The sequence below is a fragment of the Lagopus muta genome, chromosome 2, assembly GCF_023343835.1.
Source record: "Lagopus muta isolate bLagMut1 chromosome 2, bLagMut1 primary, whole genome shotgun sequence".
In the NCBI taxonomy this organism is placed as follows: Eukaryota; Metazoa; Chordata; class Aves; order Galliformes; family Phasianidae; genus Lagopus; species Lagopus muta.
Genome location: NC_064434.1, coordinates 24,192,032 through 24,217,876, shown reverse-complemented (window position 1 = coordinate 24,217,876; position 25,845 = coordinate 24,192,032). Strand labels below are relative to the sequence as shown.

General features: G+C 41.8%; 1 protein-coding gene across 6 annotated transcripts in view; it reads right to left on the bottom strand.

The window, feature by feature from the left end:
• Positions 1 to 22,246, bottom strand: part of ZNF451 (zinc finger protein 451) — a 39,986-nt gene extending 17,740 nt beyond the window's left edge. Inside the window, exons 1-11 of one of the 6 annotated variants that reach the window (XM_048936456.1) lie at positions 22,136 to 22,246; positions 21,538 to 21,621; positions 15,411 to 15,494; positions 14,306 to 14,431; positions 10,509 to 10,620; positions 9,554 to 9,704; positions 7,490 to 7,616; positions 5,989 to 6,142; positions 4,612 to 4,756; positions 2,372 to 4,020; positions 1,268 to 1,402 (exon numbers count right to left, since the gene is read on the bottom strand). In XM_048936456.1, the coding sequence (XP_048792413.1) occupies positions 1,268 to 1,402; positions 2,372 to 4,020; positions 4,612 to 4,756; positions 5,989 to 6,142; positions 7,490 to 7,616; positions 9,554 to 9,704; positions 10,509 to 10,620; positions 14,306 to 14,431; positions 15,411 to 15,494; positions 21,538 to 21,621; positions 22,136 to 22,246 (2,878 nt within the window). The other 5 variants (XM_048936460.1, XM_048936457.1, XM_048936458.1 and 2 more) reach the window with 5 other exon arrangements.
• Between the last annotated feature and the right edge of the window lie 3,599 nt (positions 22,247 to 25,845).

Below are 25,845 nucleotides of genomic sequence, written 5' to 3'. Positions count from 1 at the left end.
GAGGACTGCGTACTCCCAAGTCTGATAAAGAAGCAGAAGCAGCCTCCAGCAGATTTTTTTTATTTTTTTTTTTTTAATTTCTATCCTAATGTCTACAAGACGGCATCAGAAACAACCACAAAGTTCAAGGATTCAGTAACAGACTATTCAGAAAGGATTTAGGGCTGTTCTGGCCCTGAGAAAAATGGTCTTTCTAAGTTGTTCTCATCTGTTATGCCAGTTGTGGCCACTGTCACTTGGGAAAGACTTGAAATCAACAATTCTGGCATTTGGGGGTCAAGAACACCTGACAGCTCTAGTGGAGCTGGACCAGAAAATGAGTGACAGAGAACTGAATGTCTGAGAACAGAAACAACATACAACCTGGTCAATACAATGAGGGGAACTGAAAGAAAAGCTAAGATTGTATGAAAAAAAAAAAAAAACCAAACCAACCATAACAACCAGAATAATAGACACAATGCAACATGTATCATTAAAAAACAACAGTCAGTGATGCTGTTTGGAAAGCACAGAAAAACATGAGACAGGGATGTCACTGCATTTTCACAAGCTAAATGAACAGGAATAGCATGCATTAAATATTTCCATGAACTACTGTTGTGGTCCTCATGAACCTTAGTATTCCCAAGCTTTGCAACAATCCTTGTGACACTAATAAGCGACCAAAATCTTCTTCAATACAAACTGGGCCCATTTTAATGGCAGCTAACTCTTCAGCATGGTCTTTCTGTTCAAGATCTTTAGCAAACATTCCCAACTAGGCAGCCTGAACCTCATTTGGAAAGCAAGAAATTTAGTATAGGATGACCAGAGACCAAAGAAAATTGAAATACGGCAATATAAATTCATGCCTTCTAGATCTAAAAAGAAAAAAAAAATACGACAAGGACTTGGGAGTTAGAAACTAGCTAGAAAGAAATTCTTTCCCCGCCCTCCCTCCCCCCCGAGTATTATGTATATCCTGAGAACTATGAAAAGCTAGTATACCACCTAAGCAAGTTCAGCTGGGAGTCAAAAAGACTCCCCAAACCATTTAGCACATTTAGCACCTTTGGAACAGTATTCTACAAGGAATAATAAGAGAAGCAGAGCTTAAGGCTGAGTTAGAAAACTTTGAGAACATTTCTGTTACTTGATTTCTATGATGTCATGATTTGAGAGGCCCCAAGGGCTGCTTTTTTCCCCCCACTCTTTATTCTCTCACAGAATCTCTGCTCAAATGTGTGTAAACTCACTTATTTTTTTTTTCCTTTGACCACTTTACCTTGAAAGCCCCAGATGAATGTTCCTTGGTTCAGGTTAGCTGGCAGCTGTGTGAATAAGCTTCCCCAGTTGTCCAGATCCACCAACACAATGTGAGTCATGGTACTCAAATAGTCGAGATCTGGAAGTTCACCGTCTTCAATGAGATAAATAGGAACATTTTATGTTTACTCAACTTTCCAGTCAACAAACATACATGAATTTAGATACATTATCCTATTTAGTGGCTGCATTGTTTCAGAATTGTTTTTAAATCCACTGAAGTAGCCCTTAGTAATAAATAAATTAGATAAAAGACATTAGAATCTAGCAGCACAATGCTGTAGAACTGGACAGCTGGCACAGAGAGCTACTTTACTGAGACACTGAGGTCTTTATTAATATACTTAACGTTCAACTGTGCACTTCCTGCTCTGGCACATTTATAACATGTAATTGCTTAAAACCATAACAGTACATAAAATGCTTAGAAACGCACTTTTTGCTGTGTATTAATCAAAAGTATGATGACACCATGAGAAATTAAAAAACACTCCCAGTTTTTGCACACATGAGATACACCTTTGATGTCATTCTTGGAAGTAATGTGAATTTAAAAAAAAAAAAAAATTAAGAATGGACACTTTGGGCAAAGCCATTCCAATATATACTGAAAACAGAAATCTCTGCTGAGATTATTTTTTTTGTGAGCTAAGCACGAGTAAAAAGACAGCGTAATAACAGGACTGCCTATACAGAAAGCACCACCAGCCTCACCAATCTGTGCATACAAAGGAGGTAAGTTTCCTTGAGCATGTATTTTACTGTGCTTTCATATTTCTAGGAGTTTGATCTCCACCTGGGGTCCTGAATCATCAAATTATACTCCCAAGTAACTTGAGAAATTACATGTGAGAATCTTTGAACTGAAACATTTGTCTGCTTTCTTTTTTTAAAAACTTCATAAGGTATATAGCAATAAACTTAGATCTCAAGTATTCAAAATGCAACTTTGACAATAAAAATAAATTCCGAGCTGACTTACAGACTAGATACAGGCAAATGATACATTACATACTTGTACTGCATTAAAACAGCGTGGTATTTTTCCAATACAAACTCTCACCAGGCTCTTTGGAACATGCTGAATTTTCAATTTTTCCTTTCTTCCCATGGCTTGGTCCCTGCAGGGGAGGAGACTGTGATCTTCTCTGAGTCTTGGGTGGATCTGCATGAGATTTTAATTCATGGGGCTTTTTGTCCACACAAGCCCCACTTGCCGTGAACTTGAATACTCCATTTTCTGGTTCTGATGCAAAGCTTGATACATCAGGTTTCTGTAAGAAGCAGTGTTTCATGTGATAGTGCTGATGTGCACTCTGGAGATCATCAAAATTTTTGTTGCATGCAGCACATCTAACAACATACATCTCTCGCTTACTTTTCACTGATGTGTGGCTGTTGAGATGACTGTTCAAATCTGCAAAATTCTGCGCAGTTGCAGAACACAAGCAGCAGCGAAACCATAAGTTTCCTTCCTGCAGCATGGCTTTCTGACAATTCACGGAATCATTCCTCCTGTTTACTTTGGAGATGTAAGATGTCCGGCAACCACAGGTTAGATAGTCTCCATTTTCTTCTGGGAGGAAGTCATCTTCTTTTTTTATTGACATTTCCATCTGCTCGGGCACAAAGACATAGTCCATGCTGTGAGACTCCTTATAGTGGATTAGAAATTCTTCCTCTGCGTCAAAAAAGAGATCGCCACAAAGGCCACAGAAGTATTTAATTTTTATCTCTCCATTATGATGCTCTTGGAAGTGCCGCTGCAGCGTCCCTACTTTCCGAAAGTGATTTCTGCACAATCCACAGCAGTACCTGTGAAACGCGTGGCTTTCTAGGGACATACAATGCTGCTTAACGCTGTCTTCAGATTCAAACATCTCTTCACAAATCTGGCACTGCCATTTTCCCAGATGAGGAATTTTTTCAGGAGAGATTTCCACGCAGCTAGGAATGGAGTCTTTCCTTTCATCTTTGGAAATGTACGCTGTGTTAGAAGCTGATGGCATAGGTTCATCTTCAAGAGCTTCTTGCTCATAATAGTAACTATGTCCGCCATGGAACTCAGTCACATGTCTCATAATATCCTCCTCTTTGAGGAGATCTACAGAGCATGCCCTGCACCAGTAAAGAAAGTTCGTCAGGTGTGCCCCTCCATGAAATCGGCTCATGTGCAGGCGGATGATACTTGAGTTTTCAGCAAGCTTTCCACATACAGCACATTTGTGACAGATCCTATTTGCTGACAAAATATGTTTTTCTACTGACTCTTCTGTAAGAAACTTTTGAAGGCATTCACAAAACCAGGCTTTCACTTTACAAGCACTATCTTGGCTTTGGTTTCTGACATGATCTTCGTTGGCTTTTTTTAAATCACTTTTCCATTTCGAAGGAGTAAATTCACTTTCACTGGCTGACTCATTTGAGCTCAAATGTCTCTTAAGCAATGGTCGTGACCAATCCACAGTATGGCACACGTGAGATGCATTTTTATTTTTTTCATTGATATGACAGAACATCAAGATGGACTCTTCCATTGTAGTAAGAACTTTAACGTTATGGTTAGTGCTTTGCTTATGCTGCATGATCTGATTCTCATCAACAAGAAGCTTATCACAGTTCTCACAGTGACCTTTTGTTCTGAATATCTCTGCAACCTGGGAGATCCTCTTCTTGGACACTGCCATAGGGCCAGAATTACGACAACGTGTTCTAATGTGGATTAAAAACACATACACGCATACATATATATATCATGAAGGTGTATATCATAATCAGAAACATTTTTAAACCTTCAGATATACTTTGAATTTTTACCTACTATCTACAGCAACAGCGTGGGTAAGTAGTGCCCTCAAGTTTACTTTAGCTGACTTACTAGCTTGTCAACAAAAACATGCACTACCTAGCTAGTCTGCATTTTAAAGAGAATAAAGTACTAATTCCCAACACTAGCACTTGGATTGATGCTCTATGCTGCTCACACAGTACATCCCTGAAATCAAATGCTCAAAACTTAGAAATAACGGAATAGAGATCAATGAAGTTCTGTTGTTCTCTGTCACAAAAAGTAACAAAAGAATATAAACACTGACCAGTGATTTTACGGATGAAGAGAGAATAAGAAACATGGAAAAAGAGGGTTTTCTGTTTGGATAGTCTACCCAGTAAGTCAGTATTTAGACAGTCCTAGGTGCCCTGAATTTCAGTAGCACTACAGAATACATCTGTGTTGGTTACATAAACACGCTGGTTATCAGTTATGCACAGTTCACATTATAATGACAGCTGCCTCACACAAACCTGAAGTGAGCTGTTAGTTCCATATGGGAGCGTAATATCTGTAAGCAGGACATGCATTTCACTTGGAAGGGAACCTCTTTGCAGAGAGATATCAGCAGCTTCTTTGCATAGGATGGGAAAGGTAGAGGAACATCAGCCTTCATTTCTACAACACAAAATGGCAGAAAGCACAATAACATCTTATGAATTTTCATAATATTCCAGCTTTCAGACGTTTCTACAATTATATTGATTTGGCAGGGGTCCAGAATTCAAGTTACCATGTGTCAGCTGAGCTCCACTATTTCTGCAATGGAAGCATTGCATAAAATTGCATTAATTTGTTAAAATTCTGTAACAATCTTATATCTGACTGTACTAGCATCTTGGTTTTCATATTCAGTGACAGATTATTTCCCTCCTTCTGCAAGTTCAGGTCAGATCTCTCTCCTGGGCAGCTCTTTACTAACTTTCTGCCTCTCCATCTATCACTACCTACGTACTCCAACTACATACACTTTTGCTTAAAGCCACAGTGTGTTTGAGAAGATATGCTACTCCTTTAGTAAGTTCTCACATACTTGGACCATCTCTCCCATCCACAGCATTACTTACAAATGCTACTTTAATTTTCTGCTTAGTAAGATTTAATAATCAGTAGGAAATGACTTGAGTTTAAGTCATTCAAGCACATCCCATGTTGACATTAATCCTGAAGACCAACCCTTGCAAACAGAAAGAAAAAAAAAAGAAAGGGAACACTAAGTGCTATCCATCTCTCTATTTTGTGTTACTCATCTTTGCAATTCAACAGGTCACCCATACATATATTTTTTAAACCTACAACCCAATTTCAATACATCTCCAAGTCCATAATTAACATTCTAATTGAGAATAAAACTACATTAGATGGGCAATATATAAGAGAACTCCAAACAACAAAGCAGATGGATGTTTCTACAAAGATGACAGTACTGTCTGAGCCTGCAGGAGGATCCTCAAAGCCCATCCTTACTGTGTACTTCTGCAGCCACTCCAGGGGAGGGCAGAAGTGACATATATGGTATGAGAAAATATACAGATCCTTTGACTACATAAGGCTTATACTGAAAGCTAAATTATCTAAAACATGGCAGCTCCACCTACTTCTAACCTGCCTCAGCCACTTACTCAAGATTAAACGTTCCATAAGAGGGGATGCTTTTAAGTTTAAGACACACATTTAATAACTAAGATCTTACAGAATATGCAAGGCCTTAGAAGAGAAACAAGAATTTATTAAACAAACTTAAAAGCCTTAAGCTTTTTACATAGCAGAAAAATATAAGTCATATCACACAAAGTATGAATTATCAGCAAGAATGAGAAGCCTGCTAAGTACATTTAGTAGCAACGCACCATTCAGTTTAGAAAGCTGGAGAAAGTGGTTCTTTCCTGACATATGCTTCAAGCATTCATCTCTTTTGGTGAAGAGGAGGAAGCAGCATGGGCATGCAAAACACTGAATGCGTTGTGGAGGGAGATCTTTTTCATGTCCATCATCTTGATTTAGCTGGAAAATAAAAGGAGCTGATGAGAAGAAACACAGAATCAACAAAGGAATCCCATTTCTTTTCATGTCTTTCCATTCTTTTCCACCTCTGTAGCAATATTGTCACTTTTAGATTCTCAGCTACCACATGTATGTTTATTTCCAAGCTATGCAGCTTGTGAGACACAAGAAGAACAGCCAAACTTCTACATCAAATTCAATCTCTGCTTCCAGGGACACAATCCTTTAATTCTACTTTTTTTTTTTTTTTTTTTTGCTTATCTTCCCTTCTTCTGTCTCCCTGGAGAATCTTCATGACAGCTTTTTGCTTCCTTCAGAATTATTCTCCCTTCCTTCCACACCAAAATATTTCCATCCTTACGCCTGCCGCAAGAGGCAGTGCCTTTGACTAAACTTGCCTTTAAATCCTGCTAATGCCCACAGACATACCACAGGCACACAACTTGGAATAAAAGGAAAAAGAGCAGGGACAAACCATGATGCAAACTTGTCAAATACGATCACGTATCAAGAGTTTCTGCTACTGCTTTAAATTAGTCTGATTTTCACAATATTGAATATTTCCCTTGAATTTAATGGGCTAGGTGCGTAAACAACAATATTTGTTATTAAAACACTGAATTTTGAAACTGTTATCCATCACACAACTCAGCAATAGATTGCTTAGATAAAACCATGCACTCTGAAGTTAGCATCTGAGCATCTGTCATTAAGCTGGAGGGAAAGACAGATGACATGGTAAAAGAAAGAAAGGAAAAGAATGGAGGTAGGGAACAACAAAAACAAACCCAATTATATTAGCTTATATTCTAATCAAAACTCAAGTGCTAGATTATTCTGTTCCCTTCTGCAAGTTAACTAGCATGCACGTCAGACATGTTTCAATGGAGACACTGTAGACAGCAAAGAATCAATTGCATGAGTCACTCAGGTTTCTTCTCTAACTCTGTTGCCTTTTTTTTTTTTTTTCTTTCTTCATACCCTCTTTTGCCTCTTAATACCTCTTCTTATTTCACTTCAATTTCTTGTCTTCATCTTTCTTAGTTTCGGAGACATAAATATAGGGAAATATCTATTGACAGCACCAAGGATAAAAGAACCAAGCCAAAACTTCAATTGTCTTTGATGTACAGCACAGAGTACAATATAATGTCAGATTTAATGGGAGCACTGTCAGATACACCAAGCGTTTGAAACGCTGCAGAGTAAGAAAAAACTATTTGGAGAATAATCACAGTGTAAGAGAGTGTAAGGAAGAGGGTTAAAAAGGAAAATGTGCATAATTACTTGTCTTGATAACCCTCTATTACATTCAGTCAGATGAGTTACTTATCCTTATGGTCTTGCCTTAGATAAAAGATGATCACTGTACTGCTGAAAGGTTGAAAATATTTGGCAGCATATCACACAGGCAACAGCATTATTTGGGGGTCCAAGTAATGTGACTGTTGGGTCACAAGGAGAATGATCAAACCTAGAGAGGAAGAAATAATTAACAAACTAGTATTCTCACGACAGTTTAAAAAATACGTATATATGTTCTTATAGGAAAAATTAGGTCTTTTGAAACTATTGGACAAAAACCTGCCAAAATCAACCTGAAGTGCAAAATTCCTCTATTTGCCTATTGTTAGCTTTATCAGTTGAAATATCCCACATGAAAGCATTTCTCTCTGCAGCTAACCAGTTATAGTGACCTATTGGTAGAGGAATCACACTGTTTTTAAGAGTAAGAGAACTAATAAGGTCTCCATTTCCTACAAATCTGTATTTGTTTATTTTGTTTGTTTGGTTGATATTTGTTTGTTTTTTTTAAACACATTTTGGTTTTGGCTGGGAGAGAGTTTATTTCCTATACTGCAGCTATGTTTTGGATCCATGAACAAAGCTATGCTGATAACACAGCGATGTTTTAGTTGCTAACAAGTACTTCCACAGAATCAAGGTCTTTTCAGTTTCTCATGCTGCCCTGCCAGCAAGGAGCTGCATAAGGGAAGGAACAGAACCAGGACAGCTAACTTCAACTGGCCAACAGCACGCCTGTTCCACGTGGCATACTTCAGAATAAAAGCTGGGGAAAAGAAGGAAGACGGGGAGAACATTCAGAGTTACAGCACTTATCTTCCCAAATGACACTAGCTGTGATGGAGCACTGCTTTCCTGGAAACGGCTGAACTTTTTTCTGCTGATGGGAGTAGTGAATGAATTCCGTGTTCTGTCTTGCTCACAAGCGCAGCTTTTGCTTTACCTAGTAAGCTGAATTCGTTGAAACCTGAGTTTTCTCTCACAAAACGAGGGTTGGAAGGGCCTTCTGGAGATCATCTCATCCAAATCCCTGTTAAACTAGTTCCCTAGTGTAGGTTACAGAGGAAAGCAACCAGGCTGGTTTTGGAGTATCTCCAGAGAAGACTCCACAGCCTCTCTTGGAAGCTTGTTCCAGAGCTCTGTAACCTTCAAAGTTCTTTCTCGTGTACACATGGAACCTCCTACGTTCCCGTTTGTGACCATTGCCCCTTGTCCTGTCACCGGGCACCACAAAAAAGAGCCTGGCCTCATCCTCTTGACTCCTGCACATTAGACACTCATAAACATTGATAAAGACGCTCTCTCAGGCTGAGCAGTCCCAGGTCTCTCAGCCTTTCCTCATAAGGGAGATATTCCAGGACCCTAATCATCTTTGGGGCTTTTTTATGGACTCCTCTCTGAAAGTTCTCTGTCTTTCTGAACTGAGGAGCCCAGAACTGAACACAGTACTCCAGGTATGACCTCACCAGGACAGAACAGAGGGGAAGGACCACCTCCCTCAACTTGCTAGCCACACTTCTACATCACAGGATACCATAGGTTTCCTTGCCCACAAGGGCACACTGCTGGCTCATGGTCAACCTGTTGTCCACCAGGGTATCTGGGACCTTTTCTGTGTAGCTCCTTTCCAGGTCAGTCCCAACCTGTACTGAGGCATGTGGTTACTCCTCCCCAGGTGTAGAACTCTACACTTGCTCTTGAGGAACCTCATACGGTTCCTTTCATTTGGAGCATCTTTTTAATCCTACTATCAAGTTTTATACAGCTTGTACGTACTTAGTCTGCCACCCCTTTTTCAAGTTTGGATAAAGAAGGAATAGAAACTGTGCACTTAAATCCTATTTCTCAGAAAACCACATATTGAAAATGCTTAACAAGTGGGAGAGAACAATTCTGACTGAGGGAAAAAAAACCAAGAACAGAAAAACAGCCAACAACAAAAGAACCTCAAATCAGTAAGTTACATCACCTGTACAAAATCTGCAACACATTACTCTGCTCTCCAAATGGAATTCTGTCACTATAGGCAGTTTAAAGTAGATTCAATGCAGGTGTTTTACGTTCACATATACTCTTTCACTATTATTTCTCATAATACATCCTCACCTTTTCAAGTGACCTAGGAGCAGATGTCCATTATCAAACTTTCTGTTGCAATGCATCACAGGACAAGAAATAGGACTTCTGTTGACTTGCATCTGACCTGCTCTCTGACAAACACCCCTTCTTCCACTGTTAACAGTGCCTGGTTTGAGACCTGCATTATGAAACAAAACATTTGACCATGGTCTCAATTATAGAGGCTTAAAAACATACAGAAAGCACAAACCCTACAGCATTAAGAAAACATTTTAAGTTGATTCTTAAAAGCACGCTGGCAGTGACTGTAATGCAATTCTACAACAAGAAGTCTCTTCTTCCAGTTAAAGAATCTGCCTCTTCAATACCTGAGATTTCTAACACTGATGTATTTCCTCAAGGTCTTACAGGAAATAACTTATATTGCTTTTATGCATTAAAAAAAAAATATCTAAATCTAAAAAAAATATTTTTAACAGAAGTTATACTTATGTAGCCATATTCTTCTAAGCAACAGTACAATAGTAACATTTTTCTGACAACTTTGCCGGTCAAAACAGCTAACATTGCCTTAATACCTTTTGCATTTCATATATTTAATTTCCTAAGCGACAAAACACTACTTTAGTTTTTGAGGAAGCTATTGGAGAAGAACTTTCAAACACCACGCACTAGCAAACTTCATATTCTAAGATTTGGTTGTATGTGCAAGGCACCTGCAACCTCAGGTTAATGCTGCTGTCAGGTTAAGCACTGCTTAATGCAGTTATCAGATGTTCTATTCTGCAACGAAGCACTTAGAAATGATCTTAAGTGAAATCTTAAAAATAATATTAAGTGAATTAGCAGCGTCTTCAAAATGGTTTTCACTGATACCTCTTTTCAACATAACCCAATAACTGTTTATTTCTCCTGCCATGCATTTACCATTAGCCTTTGATTCCTTATTACATATTCAAAATCTCACCTCTCCCATTCTTACCTGGCATTTTTAACCACTGGTCCACACATAATCTTGCAGCTTCTGTGTCACTGTGTTCCCGAATAAATTCTAGTTCCTGCAACCCGTGAGCATACTGGGAGTCAACTTTCTCCTGACAGGGAAGACATAAGGCAAGGTGGTGATCAACTGTGCTTATTTATTTATTTTTAAGTCCAAGATTTAAGTTAAGTAAATCAAGTAAAACTTTCAAAATTTACACGTGGCTCTTCATAGCTGCATAGCAGGTTCTTCCCTCCAGTATCCCAGGATGTATTCTGTTAAAACGCCTCCATGCCGAGCTTGGTAACTGTGCTCTCTGCTCATAAGAGGGGTATTCTCCCTTCAGCACCTTCCTGTTCCTTTTCAGTCATACTATACATGTACACACACACACACAGATTCTATAATCTCTGGGCTCTGCACCCATTAAGCTTCTTACTCTGTGTGAAATATCACATGTCAAAGAGTCAAAGTGTGAAAATGGAAGGAAAAAAAAAATGTGTCTCACTGAAAAAAATATATATATACTTAATGCTGCTATGAGAAAAACACAATATGCTATCTGTTAGTGGCCAGGGCCATTAAACTACAGTCCAATCACTGCCTGAACAAGCACAGAATTATAGGGCTTATTATAAATGTAGCCCTTAAGAAGACATCAGATTAGGGAGAACACCTGGAAGCATACAACAGCAACATCCGTAAGCACCTAAAAATTTCAAGCACTGCAGTCACAAATATTTGCATGTTGCACAGAGAGCCAGTGCTATCAGCTTCCTCTATGTGAGATGAAAACTCACAGCATATTTTGCAAAAGCAGCTTCCAGTGTTCAGTGGGGCACATGGGTGGTAGAGGACTGTCTCTTCCCAGAGCAGTGCATAAATACATTCACTCTCCATGCTAGCAATCTCCTAGGTGGTACCATACAGAATAACAGCCGTGCAAATCATATGACTGAGGAGAGTATCTTCTGCTTTTTGGACAACTCTATTAGGATACCTTCCAGAGTCTGGTCGCTGTTACCAGTAATCAAAGAGTAATCACCAGCTCCTTTGCAAAGTTGGTGCTACATCTCAAAGTCTCATCTTCAAACCTTTTCAACATCACTATGAATTAAGACCTCACTATGAAGTATTACCTCACAGTACAGCATTTTACTGAAAAAAATATACAAAAACAAAAAACCCAACAACTCTACTTATCGGATTACAGAATCAGAAACACATAGTAAAATGTAAGAAGAGAGAGCTTTTAGGCCCTGGAACGTGTCCAGAGAAGGGCAATGAAACTGGTGAGGGGTCTGGAGGACAAGTCTGGATGAGGGGCTGTGAGATATGGTTTAGTGCTTGTGGTAGCAGTGGTGATGGGAGGATGGTTGGACTAGAAGATATTGTAGGTCCTTTCCAATCTTGTGATTCTATGATTTTTTATATGCTGAAACTTGAGACGACACCTCTGCTATATGCTCACAACACAAACATATCAGCTTCTATTTCATAAGAGCTTCATTTGCTGGCTCCAGGTAAGGTGCTGAACACCTGACTGCTCTAGAAGTAAAAACAAATCAAGAGAAATTCTCATAGAGAACATGGTCATTCAGAAAAGGAGAGATGGTGGAAGATGTTTGGAGAGCAAAGCAGGATAAGGATTACTCCACACTCCTCTGCAAGGTATTTTTATGATGGATAACTTTTGCAGTAAACCATGAAAAGATTCTGTTTTTAAATCCAAGAACTAAATGCCCCAAGTAATGAAAAATGAGGGTGCTATGTGTCCTATGTATTGCATTCTGAAAAACAAGAGATAAACCCTACTATCTCTTAGCAATTAAGAGTGAAACTTCCTTGCCCCCTCACCCATTTTAGGCAACATTCAAATGATAGAGTAGACAGTTTGGTTTCCTCACACATATTTTAAAAATAGGCCTCCTCTGACATCAGACCAGTTTTGAATCTTTTGCAAGAAAAAAAAACCCAAGTTAAGTACGTAGGTTGCTCTGAAAGTAATGCCTCCAATTTATTTCAAAACAATCAAATAAACAAAGAAATAAAAACCCATCCTGCTCATTACAGGCAACCTACCTCAAGAGATGGCTTTTGTTATTTCTCATTTGGACAGGGGCTCTTCTGTGGAAAGCACAGAATACCCCTCGTATGGACAGAAAGCATAGCTACCAAGCTTGGCACGGAGACCTTTTAATTACATTCTGGAATATTGGAGGGATGAACTCATTACACAGCCGCAGAAATCCAAAGCAACTCCCTTCTTTACTCTGCACCATGCAGGAATTTGCAGACTGCTTGAATACCATGCGTGCTTTCAGTCAGCTGGGAACATCAGAAAGGATCCTTCATCTCCTTATAACCCAGGCACATACAACCTGCAGCCAGGCTGCATGCTGCCTGGTACGGCTCAAAATGCAGCTCGGCCCCATCCAGTGCCATCCCAGCAGCAGCTCTGCCCCTCCAGTACCCATCACTCAGCAACAACCAAACACCAGTGCGCTATTAACCCTAGCTGGGCTGAAACCACGGGATGGTGCAGTGCAGTGCAGTGCTAACTCAAGTTATGGCAACTAAGTTTATGGATTTTGATGCACTGGCTGAACGCTACATCCTATGAACAGAAAAAAATACGCAGTGCTCTCTGGTTTCATTAAGGAATTTGAGAACAGGTTTCAAGATTGCCAAAAAAATTATCAATTTTTTTTGTATATTTGTGACTCCGTTTTCAGTCAACATAAATACATCAGTGGAATGTATAGATATACATTAACTACGTTATATATTTTATAGGGATTGCTCCAAAAGTAATGCCTCCTATTTTATGATGTTAGCCCATGATGTCAGAGGTTGATGTTGGTGGTATGGCAGTAGAAACCAACGTTTTTGGGTTGGTAAAACAAGTGCAAAACGGAATATAAATCCTTTTCCTCTTTTTACAAGCTGTGCTTCTGATAGCACTGCCTATAATTGCCTTAACTCTTTGCTACCAAAGCATATTGCCGGTTGACTTTGAGCCTCCTGTCCCCAAAGACACCTTAGGTATTTCTCAGCAAGCTGCTCCCCAAGGCACTCAGTTCCCAGCCTGTATCAACAGGAGTGCTAGTCTGCCCCAAGTGCAGGACATCAGCACTATTCCCTGTGGAATTTCACAAGGTTCTTGTCAGTCCATTCCTTCCAGCAGTCAGAGAGCAGCCCCGCTCTTAAGCTCATTGGTAATGCAAACAAAAAAATCCATTTCTTTCAAATGACTGCACTGTACAATTAACAGAATGTGGCTCTGCAGTTATGCCTTTAACGTGCAAAGTATTATTTTTAATTCTTTTTAATTTAATTATAATTCTGTGATTATCCCATTACAACATCATACCTGATACAGACATTAAACAGGGCAAATAGCATTCTAAAAATCTCAGACAAGAGCAGATACTTCACTGGATTTGCTGCACAGTGTTTTGTGACCATCGGTAGTCTTTCATTGTCTAACCAGAATAACTGATGCTAAGGTCCCTCTGCTAAGAGCACAAACAAATAAACTAATTTTTGCAATCTGCATGAAGTTACTATCTTTTTCCTGTAGAAATCACAGTGAGACTAGCAACGATATCAGTTAAAGGCCACAGAAGAGAAGTCCATAATGTATTTCATACAATACCCCATAAGCAAAGAACTCTAATAGCCAGTTTCAGGTCTGGCTCACCAACGTTTTTATTTACTTTGTAGTGAATACAAACACTCACATGACTAGGAGGCCCACATTACACACTTCTACTGAAACAAAATACATACAGTACCTTGAAGGCTTTGTTTTTCTCTTCCTTTTGCTGTTTCTCCACTTCCACATGGCGTGCCAGGCGATCCAGGGTTGACGCAACTCTTTCTTTCTGATAGTCAATGTAATCTTTACGCTTAGTATTTCTCTACAATTGTAAAGTTAAAAGTTGTGTTTGGTAATTGTTAAGCTAGTAAGAGGCATCAATACAGTACAAGGCAATGCCTATTACGTTCATCAGGACATAACTCAGTACAGAAACTTTAACCTTAGGTTCCACAAGGTTTCAGAAGGGAATGGGCCTGTACACATACAGAAGACCTGTCTTAAGACCCAGATTAACCGAGCAAATCTACTGCAACACTGCGTATCAGATGCCAAGAAATGGCTGCTGCTGCCAAAACCAACTCCAGCAGTTCACTTTCAGGCACTGTCCCTCTCAAGGTCCCACAGAGTGAGCACAGCGCAGCTGGGGGACACACAGAATCATACATTTGCTCAGGTTGGAAAAGACCTTAAAGATCATCAAGTCCAACCACAACCTGACCAAAGTACCCTAACTCTAACAACCCTCTGCTAAATCGTGTCCCTCAGCAAATGAGCTGACAAGCCTGCTTCAGACTAAAATTCTTAGGAGAGTTTATGAAGAACAAAACTAAGTTAAAAGCAGGGTGACATCAGAGCAAGATCCTATGGCCTATACACTGCTCCTAAAAAAGGCCTTCAAGAAGGAAAAGGCCTCAGAGCAGTCACATACATCTACAGGCTAGAGACTGGCATTTGACTTTATGTAACTTGTGAGGTCACTGCAGAAGTGGTATTTTCCTCTCCTTTTCTTTGTGACACTTCTTAAAAGCACTGAAATACAAATAAACGCTCTAAGTTCACCCCAAGAAGGCAAGAATTGTCTCTAGAAAAAATGAAGTGTCAGCATATCTGCCCTACACTTAATATTAGGTTAATAAGCAAGCTAGTATTAAGAAGTCTTCTATTTCTCATCTCTTGTCAAAAAATGCCTCTAAGAACTTTTCCATGAAGGCAACTGGTGGGAAATGAAATACGAGACTGTAATTATTATTATTTTTTCCCCTACTGCACAGTCCTGAGATAAATCACAACGTACTCACATGAGCATAAGAACTGCTGTTAGGTTCTTCATCATCGCTACTGACAAGATCAATGCATTCAAGTACAGGTCTTAAGGGTTCTTCCTGAAAAAGTGTTAAAAACACACACAAATATTAAATTGCACTCCTTGAAGGAGGAGTATTGCACACATTACAGCACGTTGTTAGCATTAACAATATCATGAGAGGAATTCTACCAACAAGGTTTCAAGAGGATATATTAGCACAACTCCTGAAGGGAACCTTAACAGACTTCTACAGGGAATTGGTAAAACATGCATGTATCATTTGTACAAATAAATATCAACGTATATACTAACGACTAACGATATCAACGATGAAAAGTACAATAAACAACCTTAACTTTCTTTAATAACATTATACTCTTCCCAAACAATTTAAAATACACATTTCTAGTCAGAAATGCTCAACTTGTGCCATTATTTCCAACTGTACCAGGATATCAGATCATTACCAAGAAACAAAGAGTCAGATTTTACTAAGTACAGCCATATGGTAGATTGTTTGTAGTTGTGTTTGTCTCACAAAGACAATTTTAATTTTAACTCCAAAGGAAATCAGATTCTTCAGGAATTTCAGACATTATGAAAGTGGGAGATAGTTTCATACATACTTACATCCTGAAGTCTACTCCTTTCTACACAGATATTCCACAAACATGTTATTTGTTCCATGTATAGCAGGGGGAAGTAACTTCACTTTAAAAGAAAACAGATTTCACTCAGCCAAACTAACACCACGTACTCAAAAGCACCAAGATGTGTTCAAATCATTTGCCTAGCATTCATTTACAAAGGTACGCAGCCAGGCAGGCTGGTTGGGATCCCAAGCAGCAACACAGGGGCAAAAGGCCCTGGCTATCCAGTGCCTATCATGCCACCTCCATTCCTCCTCCCAGCTAGGCAGTCCCATTCTCTTGCACATCTCAGTTCTTCCGTCCCTCCATGCTGCTTCTCTGTAAGTCACTAAAATCTATAAGGTTTGCCTTAGAATGTTCTAAGGCCCGTTCTTAGTCTTCTGCTATCACTTCAAAAGAGGTTTAATCTGTGTGAATACTGTCCAGATGAGCATCTTGAGAAACTTCACACAGGTTGCCTGTAACCTCCATGACCTGCTAGTCCAGACAATATCAATGCCTGATGATTTACAAGCCTTCAAATCCCTTCATTTTTACATTGCCTGGTGCTTCCACGTGTCTGTACTCCCAGTCATTCTCTATTCAGACCAATTCTAACATTTCTACTAGCAGCTACAGGATAGATAGCAGAATGTTGGCACCTATGTGAAAAAGTAAACGAAATCATACTTCCATGCTTAAACTAAATGAGATTCTGAAGTCAGAAAAAATAAAATGAAACAAATAGGTAAGTTTTAAAAAGAAGACAGAAAATAATGGCTAGAGCTCCACGCAAATCCACTGTGACAAGCCTTCAACTCTTAAAGGCAAAAAAAGAAGGAAAAAAAGCACTATGTCCAGAGTCTGATGTCACACAGTAAACTGTACCAGGCTACAGCATTGTCATGTGTCAACTAAACAATCAATGTAACAAATATGCAATCAGTAAGTAAGCTGACATACAGCAGATGGAAATACTCCTAGTTAATCTTGCATCCATGCTCACTGCCTGGGAACTTACTCATCCTCCCTGGTAACTACATTGGCCTTGTTTGTGTGACAAATACACACAAAGGGAAGCAAAGTTGAGTAAAAATCTCCATGCGCTGCAAAAAGCTTCCCATCCAAATTTGACAACAGTCTTCTAGACTCTCAAAGATAATATCTAACCTCACAGTCAATAAACAAAACCAAACAAGTCTAAGCTTTTGTTGTGCAGCTGTGCTTTTAAGCCTGCACGTGCAACATCATCTATGTGGTGTGACAGTGTTTGACTGAACTGCAGTGCTATCATTTGTCTGGGAACACTGCTGGCAGGTGCCACAGAACTGTTATACACTCCAGAGGTATTCCTTATTTAAGTTTTCCAGGCAGAAGAAGGACTTGAGACAGCCAGCAACTTACTAACTTCTTGAAGAGGTGCAGCACTGTATCCACCACCTCTGTCATATATTTGGCAGTATCCTGAACATCTTAAAAATGGACCAAGTAGGGCAGGCTATGAAGATTTACTGCCTCGTGAGAAGTAGCAGAAAGAACTGCAGAAGCATGCAATTCTCTCTGCAGTGTTTACTGCACTTCATTCTTTCCATTCTTCCACCTTTCAAGGCCATAAAGCTGTTCAGCTTGCCAGCATAAACAGTCTTCACTCTATCACTAGGAATAATGAGGGATGAAACCTTGAACAGATGACAAAATTTATATGAATTAAGCTACGTTACTTCAAAAGATTGCTTAGCTTTCTACAATTGAAAAAAAAGAGAATCTGATCTCCCAAATCCAAAAAATCCATGATAGTTTTGCTATGGGAGAAATTGAGAGCCTCTATAAATCTATAAGCCGAATCCTTGTAAGAAACAACAGGTGCTAGCATGTGACAGTCCAGAGACACACTCAGACCATATTGACCACCTGATCAGTAAGAATCAGACATGAATATTTCAAAACATCCAACAGCTGTAGCTGCTTCAAGTGCAAAGGTTTTCTTATTTCTGTGCACTCGATTCCCTTGGTTCAGTTCAGCAACAGGCTAATCAAAGAGTTATGAAACTGACAACTGGAAAGCAGAATTCTTACTCATTATGCCTGCATTCAAGGCTTGTGAACAGAAAAGTAAATTCCATTAACTGTAAGTAGAATTTACTTGTTTAGCGTTGTTTTCATACATGAAACATCCTTTTTCGCTTCTATATTTTCTACCTTCTACTAAACATTTACGAGCTAGTGGTTTGCATTCCAATTTGAACACAAATGCAATATGGCAAATTATTAACATGACTTCTCAAAGATATACATCCTCATTTTCCAACAAAAGAGGAGAAAACCACCTGTCCATATGCACGCTCGAATAACAATGCAAGTGTCAAATGCAGCAATTAGGCTCATTTGTATTTTATTGGTTGGTCTTAGCTTCTGCATTAAGATGGAAAACAAACACTTAAGGGCAACAGGAGCTACAATCTTGGGTCAGATCAACAACTCATCTGGGCCACAGCAGATATGTTGAGAAACAATCAAGGAAAACAGTAATAATTGTATCCCAAGTCCAGCTGGCAACTGCTGAAGTCAACACACCAGAACCCTCGACAAAATGCCATTGCTACAAGTCACAGCACATGGTAGATCCATCCTAGTTGAGCGCCACGATGCAGAAGAACTCTGTTCCTCTACAGAGCCACAGACTTCAGCATAAGCTGATCCCTACCGCTGCCAAGAAGCTGTCAATACCAGAATGAAAACCAGAGATCAAAACCTCTCACTTCAGCGGCCCAGAACTGAAACAAGGAGGGAAATCAAGTCTATCAACTCTTCTTCCCTCAAATGTTCAGACCTCCTGAGAACTTTATGCAAGCAATAGCTTCAGGTGGAGTTTGTACATTTTTTAGCTTGTTTGGGAAATAGTGCCAGGTGAAACAATTTTTTTTACAGACACAGAGCATTTACTACTAGAAAACATTCCCAATTTAAACTCTGGTATCATGTGAAGGGAAAGGTCTGAACTGCAGGAATTCTGCTCTTGCTCTGTTGGCTCACCCCAGCAAATGGCAATCTCCAAACAGAAAGTTAAGAGAATTACTTCATATTTTTTCCAACTGCTTTAAGCAGTAAGGCAGTGCAAAGACAGCGCCAACCTGACTACTCCAAAGGAGAGTTAAGGAGCTGAGATTCAGTTAACTCCATCCAATTCCTTTTTACCTTCCCATGAGATTTTCTGGCAAGCAAGAGCCTGAGATTATAGTAGAAAAAATGTGGACAAGCACTCAAGAGCTAGAAATTGCAGCACCTCTAGCTGACCATACTGGCTATTTCTAGCTATTTGTCACCAAGACAGCCATCCATGCTTGGCACCCAGTCTTCATATCTTAAAAAACAGGTCTTTCACAATCTGTATTCATCAGTGACAACAGCAGCCTACTTGTCCCAAGATAGCAGCCCTGTACAAATAAGGCTAAGCAGTCTTCTTGCCATAAGGTCAGCCTCTCTCGAATAAGTCAGCACAAAGGGTACAAGCTATCCACATGCAAAAACAAGAGAAACAACAACAACAGCAACAGCAACAACAAAAAAACTGTCGATTTTTGTTAGTCTTTCTTTCAGTTGGTGCTCTTGGTTCTCCACCAGCCCTCCCACACACCCACCCACACTTGACCAGTTATAAAAAGGACTTTCAACTCATTCATCAATTTTCATCCAAAAAAGACAAGATACAGATGACTCAAAGAGAATCACAATCACTTAAAGTTTCAGGAGAAATACACGTGTCCTTCATGCTTGAGCACCTTAAAACCCATGCAGAAAGGAAGTCTGTACACTGAATTTAGACTTTATCTAACACCATGTAACACAGGTAGAAAATCTATTGCCAGTTCTTTGAATTATTAAGGCCAAACCCACAGGAAGACAATCCCACAGGATTATCCATCTTGGCAGCAATTAACAATTGCTTTTCTATTGGCATGACTACCATTCTGGGGAAACCAATATTCTGTTCTTCCATATATGCTTGTCAGCCAGCATCATCTCACTAACAGTGGATGGAGGCCAGAACACTGGCAGCATGAAAAATATATATTTTTCGTTGGATATTTAATAGCTGCAAGTATCTTAAGGTTATACTGATGCAAACCAGGTGCTGTACTGTAGCTACACAGTACTTCACAATTTGAGAAGACTGCTAAGGCCTCTAACCCATTACTTCCTAACTCTTCCTGCAGTTCTGCTTTTGTAAAACCCAACCTGAAGTACTGCATCCCCAACACAAGAAGGACATGGAGTTGTTGGAGCAGGTCCAGAGGAAGGCCACAAAGATGACCAGAGGCTGGAGCACCCATCCTACAAGGAAAGGCTGAGGGAGCTGGTACTCTTCAACCTGGGGAAGGCTCCAAGGAGACCTTATAGCAGCCTTCCAGTAACGGAAATGGGCCTACAGGAAAGCTGGGGAGAGGCTTTTTATAAGGGCAGGTAGCGACAGGACAAGAGGAAATGATTTTAAACTAGGTAGATTACAACTAGATATTAGGAAGAAATTCTTTACTGTTATGGTGGTGAGACACAAGAGGCTGCCCAGAGAGGTTGTGGATGCCCCCTCCCCGGAAGCATTTAAGGCTGGGCCGGACGGGACTGCAAGCAACCTGGTCTAGAGGGGAAGAGGGAAGTGTTCCTGCCTGCAGCAAGGGGTTGGAACTAGGTCATCTTAAAGGTCCCTTCCAACCCAAACCGCTCCACTATTGTATGTCTCAAAGTGATTTGGATCTCATTTTGCAGAGTTTGCAGCAGCTTCATTTTATTAACTTCAGTGAGACTACTCATTAAACAAAACATTGTGTGATTGCTGAAAAAGTCATCTATGATGATGACAAATGGATGACCTTATACATCCCATTGACCACTCTGCATCTCCACTCGCTGCCTCATGGAACCAAGTGACATCACCTGTTGTTTTTACAATGCAATGGCCAAAAGCCCCCTTAAAATAAACGTGGGTAGTGACAGGACAAGGGGGAATGGCCTGAAATTGAGACAGGGGAGGTTTAGGTTAGATATTAAGAGGAAGTTTTTCACGCAGAGGGTGATGATGCACTGAAACAGGTTGCCCAAAGAGGCTGTTTGCCCCATCCCTAGCAGCATTTAAGGCCAGGCTACATGTAGCTCTGGGCAGCCTGGTCTGGTGGTTAGCAACCCTGCACGTAGCAGGGGGGCTTGAAACTAGATGATCATTGTGGTCCTTTTCAATCCAGACCATTCTATGACTCCATGATAAATTTGTTACCTGCCACAAACATTTCCAAACAAAACCATCTTTAAAGCCAACACCAAAGCCCCAAGGATTTCCAAATGAAGTAATCTTTAAATCTGAAAACTGAAGTGTTCTTTTGAGATAAAATCAAGGCCATGAACACGGTATTCAGAGACCTGCTCCCATTTGGTCACATTGCTGAGAACATACTTAGTACAGCAGGCAGCACAATTCCACGTTCCAGATGTACTTACTCCAACAAACTCTATCTCATCTTCACTTTCAGAAGTCGTCGATTTGCTCTCAGAAATGCTGGTAGAGCTGCAAGACTCCATTACCTAAACAAACAAACCAAAACGCGCCTCATCATTTTATGAAGTTTGCTTTAATTTCACTTTTTCAGTTCCGTGTCTACTTCGGGCTCGCAGCCCGCTTCCACCCAACAGGCCTCTCCGTACCACTCAGCGTCCATCTCCAGCATTACCAGCACAAGATCTCAATTCTGACCCGCACCACCTCCCCCCGCCCCCAGAGCAGCACACAAACCGCGGCCTAACCCAGCAGGCCGCACCGCCCGCCTTCCCGCCGCAGCCACGGTCCCCCCCGCCCAGCAGCACTGCGCGCTGCCCCGCGGCCACCCACCGCCCCTTCCCGCCGCTTCCTCTTCCCCTCGGGGCGGCTGCGATGGGAGTGGCGGGGCGAGAGAGCGGCGCGGCTTGCCGGGACTTGTAGTTGCCTCCCGCTTCGCCCCGCTCCCCCTTCCCACGGCAGGTGCTACCGCCACGGCTCCTCCCTTCCCGGCGCCCTTCCCTGCACAAGCTCCATATCCCGCGCGCTCCTCCCTCAGCTCGCCTGAGCGTAGTTCCTGTGCGGAGCGGCGAAACGTGCACGACGTTTCCGGAGGGGGCCGAGCACGACGAAGGGCCGCTCGGGCGGGCGGGGGCGGCGGCGCGGCGGGGCCATGAGCGCCGCGTTGTGGTGGCTGCGAGGCCGCTGCCGGCCCGGGTGAGGCGGCTCGGCCCGCCGTTGGGCCGGCTTGGCTGTTCCTATCGGCCCGCGCACCGCCGGGAGGCTCGCGGCGCGTCGTTGTGCTGGCAGGCACCGCCGCTGCCCCCGTTAGGAACGGTTCTCTGCAGCTCGGAAAGCAAATGGTATCTTGGGCTCCATCAGAAGGATGGCCAGCAGGGACAGGGAGGTGATTGTCCCCCTCTTCTCTGCTCTTGTGAGGCCCCATCTGGAGTACTGTGTCCATGTCTGGAGCCCCCAGTACAAGAAAGACAGGGAGCTGTTGGAGAGGGTCCAGAGGAGAGCCACGGAGATGATCAGGGGACTGGAGCACCTCCTCTACAAAGACAGGCTGAGGGAGCTGGGCTTGTTCAGCATGGAGAAAAGAAGGCTATGGAGTGACCTCATTGCAGCCTTTCAGTACCTAAAGGGAGCCTACAGACAGGAGGGGAATCAACTCTTTGAAAGGGTAGATAACAACAGGACAAGGGGAAATGGTTTGAAGTTGAGGGAGGGAAGATTTAGGTTGGATGTCAGGGAGGAGATCTTTACAGAGAAAGTGGTGAGGTGCTGGAACAGCTGCCCAGAGAGGTTGTGGATGCCCCGTCCCTGGAGGTGTTCTAGGCCAGATTGGATGGGGCCCTGGGCAGCCTGGTCTGGTATTAAATGTGCAGGTTGGTGGCCCTGCATGTGGCAGGGGGTTGGAGCTTCATGATTCTTGAGGTCCCTTCCAACTCTGTCCATTCTGTGATTCTGTGATTTTGTGATTCTGAGAGGATGAAGCGCTGGCATGGCGGGGCTCTGGGGCTCCCTCCTCCAGTCCTGGAGATGCTGTATGTCAGTCCAGTCATGGTAAGTGGTGGAAGTGGTATTAATCTGCACACCGCACCTCTGGGAGCTTCCTGAAGTGCTGGTGTGCTTGGAGCTCCGTGCGCTTGTCCAGAAGGCATACCTGGTGAAAGCCTAAAAACTAGACCTTCTGGGGCATGCAGAAAGGCTCACAAATGAAGTATGTCGCTCTGGTGCTCTGTAACCTTTCCTTTAAAATCTGAGTGCCTTGGCTGGGTTTGTCAGGATACGCTGCAGCAGCTGGGGTGGGAGCAGCCTGTAGGCTTTTGGGATGTCTGTGGTAGGCTCTGCTGCTGCAAAATGACCAGAAATGCCCTTGTGAGCATTAATGAATTAAATGCTGGTTTTTGAACACCTGTAATTTGACAATGATATCCCCAAATAAATGCAGCTAAAACTCGTTTGTGTTCTTTTCAACTTGCTTTCTGCCTTTTAGGTGCGCAACTGTATCTGCTCTTCCTTTCCTCCTTCACTCTATGGTTACTTTGAGCTACCCAGAGTAAAAATTGGTATGAATCACCTTTGTTCAATGCACTGCCTTGGAGTAAACTGACATGAGCAATATCACCTTGCGTGTCTACAGAACTCGCTGCACACAGAAACTCTTCCAGTACTTGTTAAATTCTGTATACAGAGGAGGGAAAGAATTCAGGGTAGTATATTAATGCTTGGTGTTCTGGGAGCTTTGTGAAGAAATAATACATCACATGGTACTTAATGTCAGCATAAATGTAGTGCACTTTTAAAAAGTTACTACAACGTTGAAGCTTCATTTCATGTATCATTGGAAGCACAGCTTTATGACAGGAGATGGACACAGTGAAAAGAGGAGTCTGTGAGGGCATACTCTCCCTAGTGAGCAACACAGTCTAGTAATAACAAACAAAGAGAAGGCTGAGGTTTTCGTCACCTTTTTTTGCCTCAATTTTCAGTAGCATCTGCTCTACACACAAGCAACTGCTTTACCCTTGAATAAGTGGTTCGGAAGGTAGGAACTGGGGGAGCAGTGTCCTGCTGTAAGTGAATATTGGATTCACAACTGCCTGAGGAACCTGAACATCCATAAGTCTATGGGTCCCAATGAGATGTATCCCAAAGACCTGAGGGAATTGGCTGATGTTGTTGCCAAGCCACTCTCAATGATATTTGAAAAGTCATGGTGGTCAGGTGAAGTCATGAGGACTGGAAGAAAGGCAAAATCTCACCCATTTTTAAGAAGGATAGAAAGGATGACTCAGGGAACTACCAATCTATTATCTTAACTTTGGTGCCAGGGAAGATCATGGAGCAGATCCTCCTGGAAGCTATGCTAATGAACATGGAAGAAAGTGAGGTGATATGGAGTAACCAGCATGGCTTCACAGCAGGTCCTATCTGACCAAACTTGTTGCTTTTTATGATGGTGTGACTCTGCCAGTGGACAAGGGAAGAGATGCTGATGTAATCTATCCGAACCTCACTGGGTTCAGTGACTCATTGTGGCCTTTGAACTCAAGTGGCCTTGGGTTCAGTAACTCATAACATCCTTCTCTTCAAGTTGGAAAGATACGGATTTGATGGGTGGACTGCATAATGGATGAGGAACTGGTTGTAAGAGCATACCCAGAGAGTGGTGGTCAGTGGCTCAATGTCTTGATGGACACTGGTGACGAGTGGTGTCCTTCAGGGGTCAGTACTGGGACCAGTGCTCTTTCATGTCTTCACAAATGACAACAGTGGGATTGAGTGCACCCTCAGCAAGTTTGCAGATGATATCAGCATGTATGGTGTGGTTGACACATCTGAGGGATGGGATGCCACTCATAGAGACCTAGACAGGCTCAAAGCAGTGAGCCCAGGAGAGCCTCATGAGGTTCAATAAATCTAAGTGTGGGATCCTGCAACTGGGTTGTAGCAACCCTTGCTATCAGTACAAGCTGGGGGATGTAAGAATGGTGCACAGCTCTGCTGAAAAGGACCTGGGGATACTGGTGGATGTGAAGCTGGAAATGAGCCAGCAATGTGCTCTTGCAGCCCAGAAAGCCAATTGTATCCTGGGCTGCATCAAAAGAAGTGTGGCCAGCAGGTTGTGGGAGGTGATCCTGCCCTTCTGCTCTGCACTGGTGAGGACTCACCTGGAGTGCTGCATCCAGATGTGGAGTCCTCAGTACAGGAGATACATGGGCCTGTTGGAGCGTACCCAGAGGAGGGCCACAAAAATGATCCAAGGGATGGAACAGCTCTCCTGTGAGTACAGGCTGATGGGGTGGGGGCTGTTCAGCCTGGAGAAGGCTCCAGGGAGATCTGATAGCAGCCTTTCAGTATCTAAAGGTGGTCTGTAAGAGGGAAGGCAACAGACTCTTTAGCAGAGTATGTTGTGATAGGACAAGGGGAAATGTTTTCAAACTAAAAAAAGGGAGATTTAGATTGGATTAAGGAAGAAGTATTTATGATCAAGGGTGGTGAGGGACTGAAACAGGTTGCCCAGAAATGCCCCTTTCCTGAAGACATTCAAGGTCAGGCTGAACGAGACTCCGAGCAACCTGATCTAGCTGTAGGTGTCCCTGTTCACTGCATGGGAGTTTGACTAGATGACCTTTAAAGGTCCCTTTCAATTCAAAAGATTCTATGAATCTGTATTTCTAAATTCACACAATGGCTATTATTAATGACTTATTTTTGTCTGTCTATTTCTGGATTTGCTGTTCTGTGAACTCAAAATTATCCAT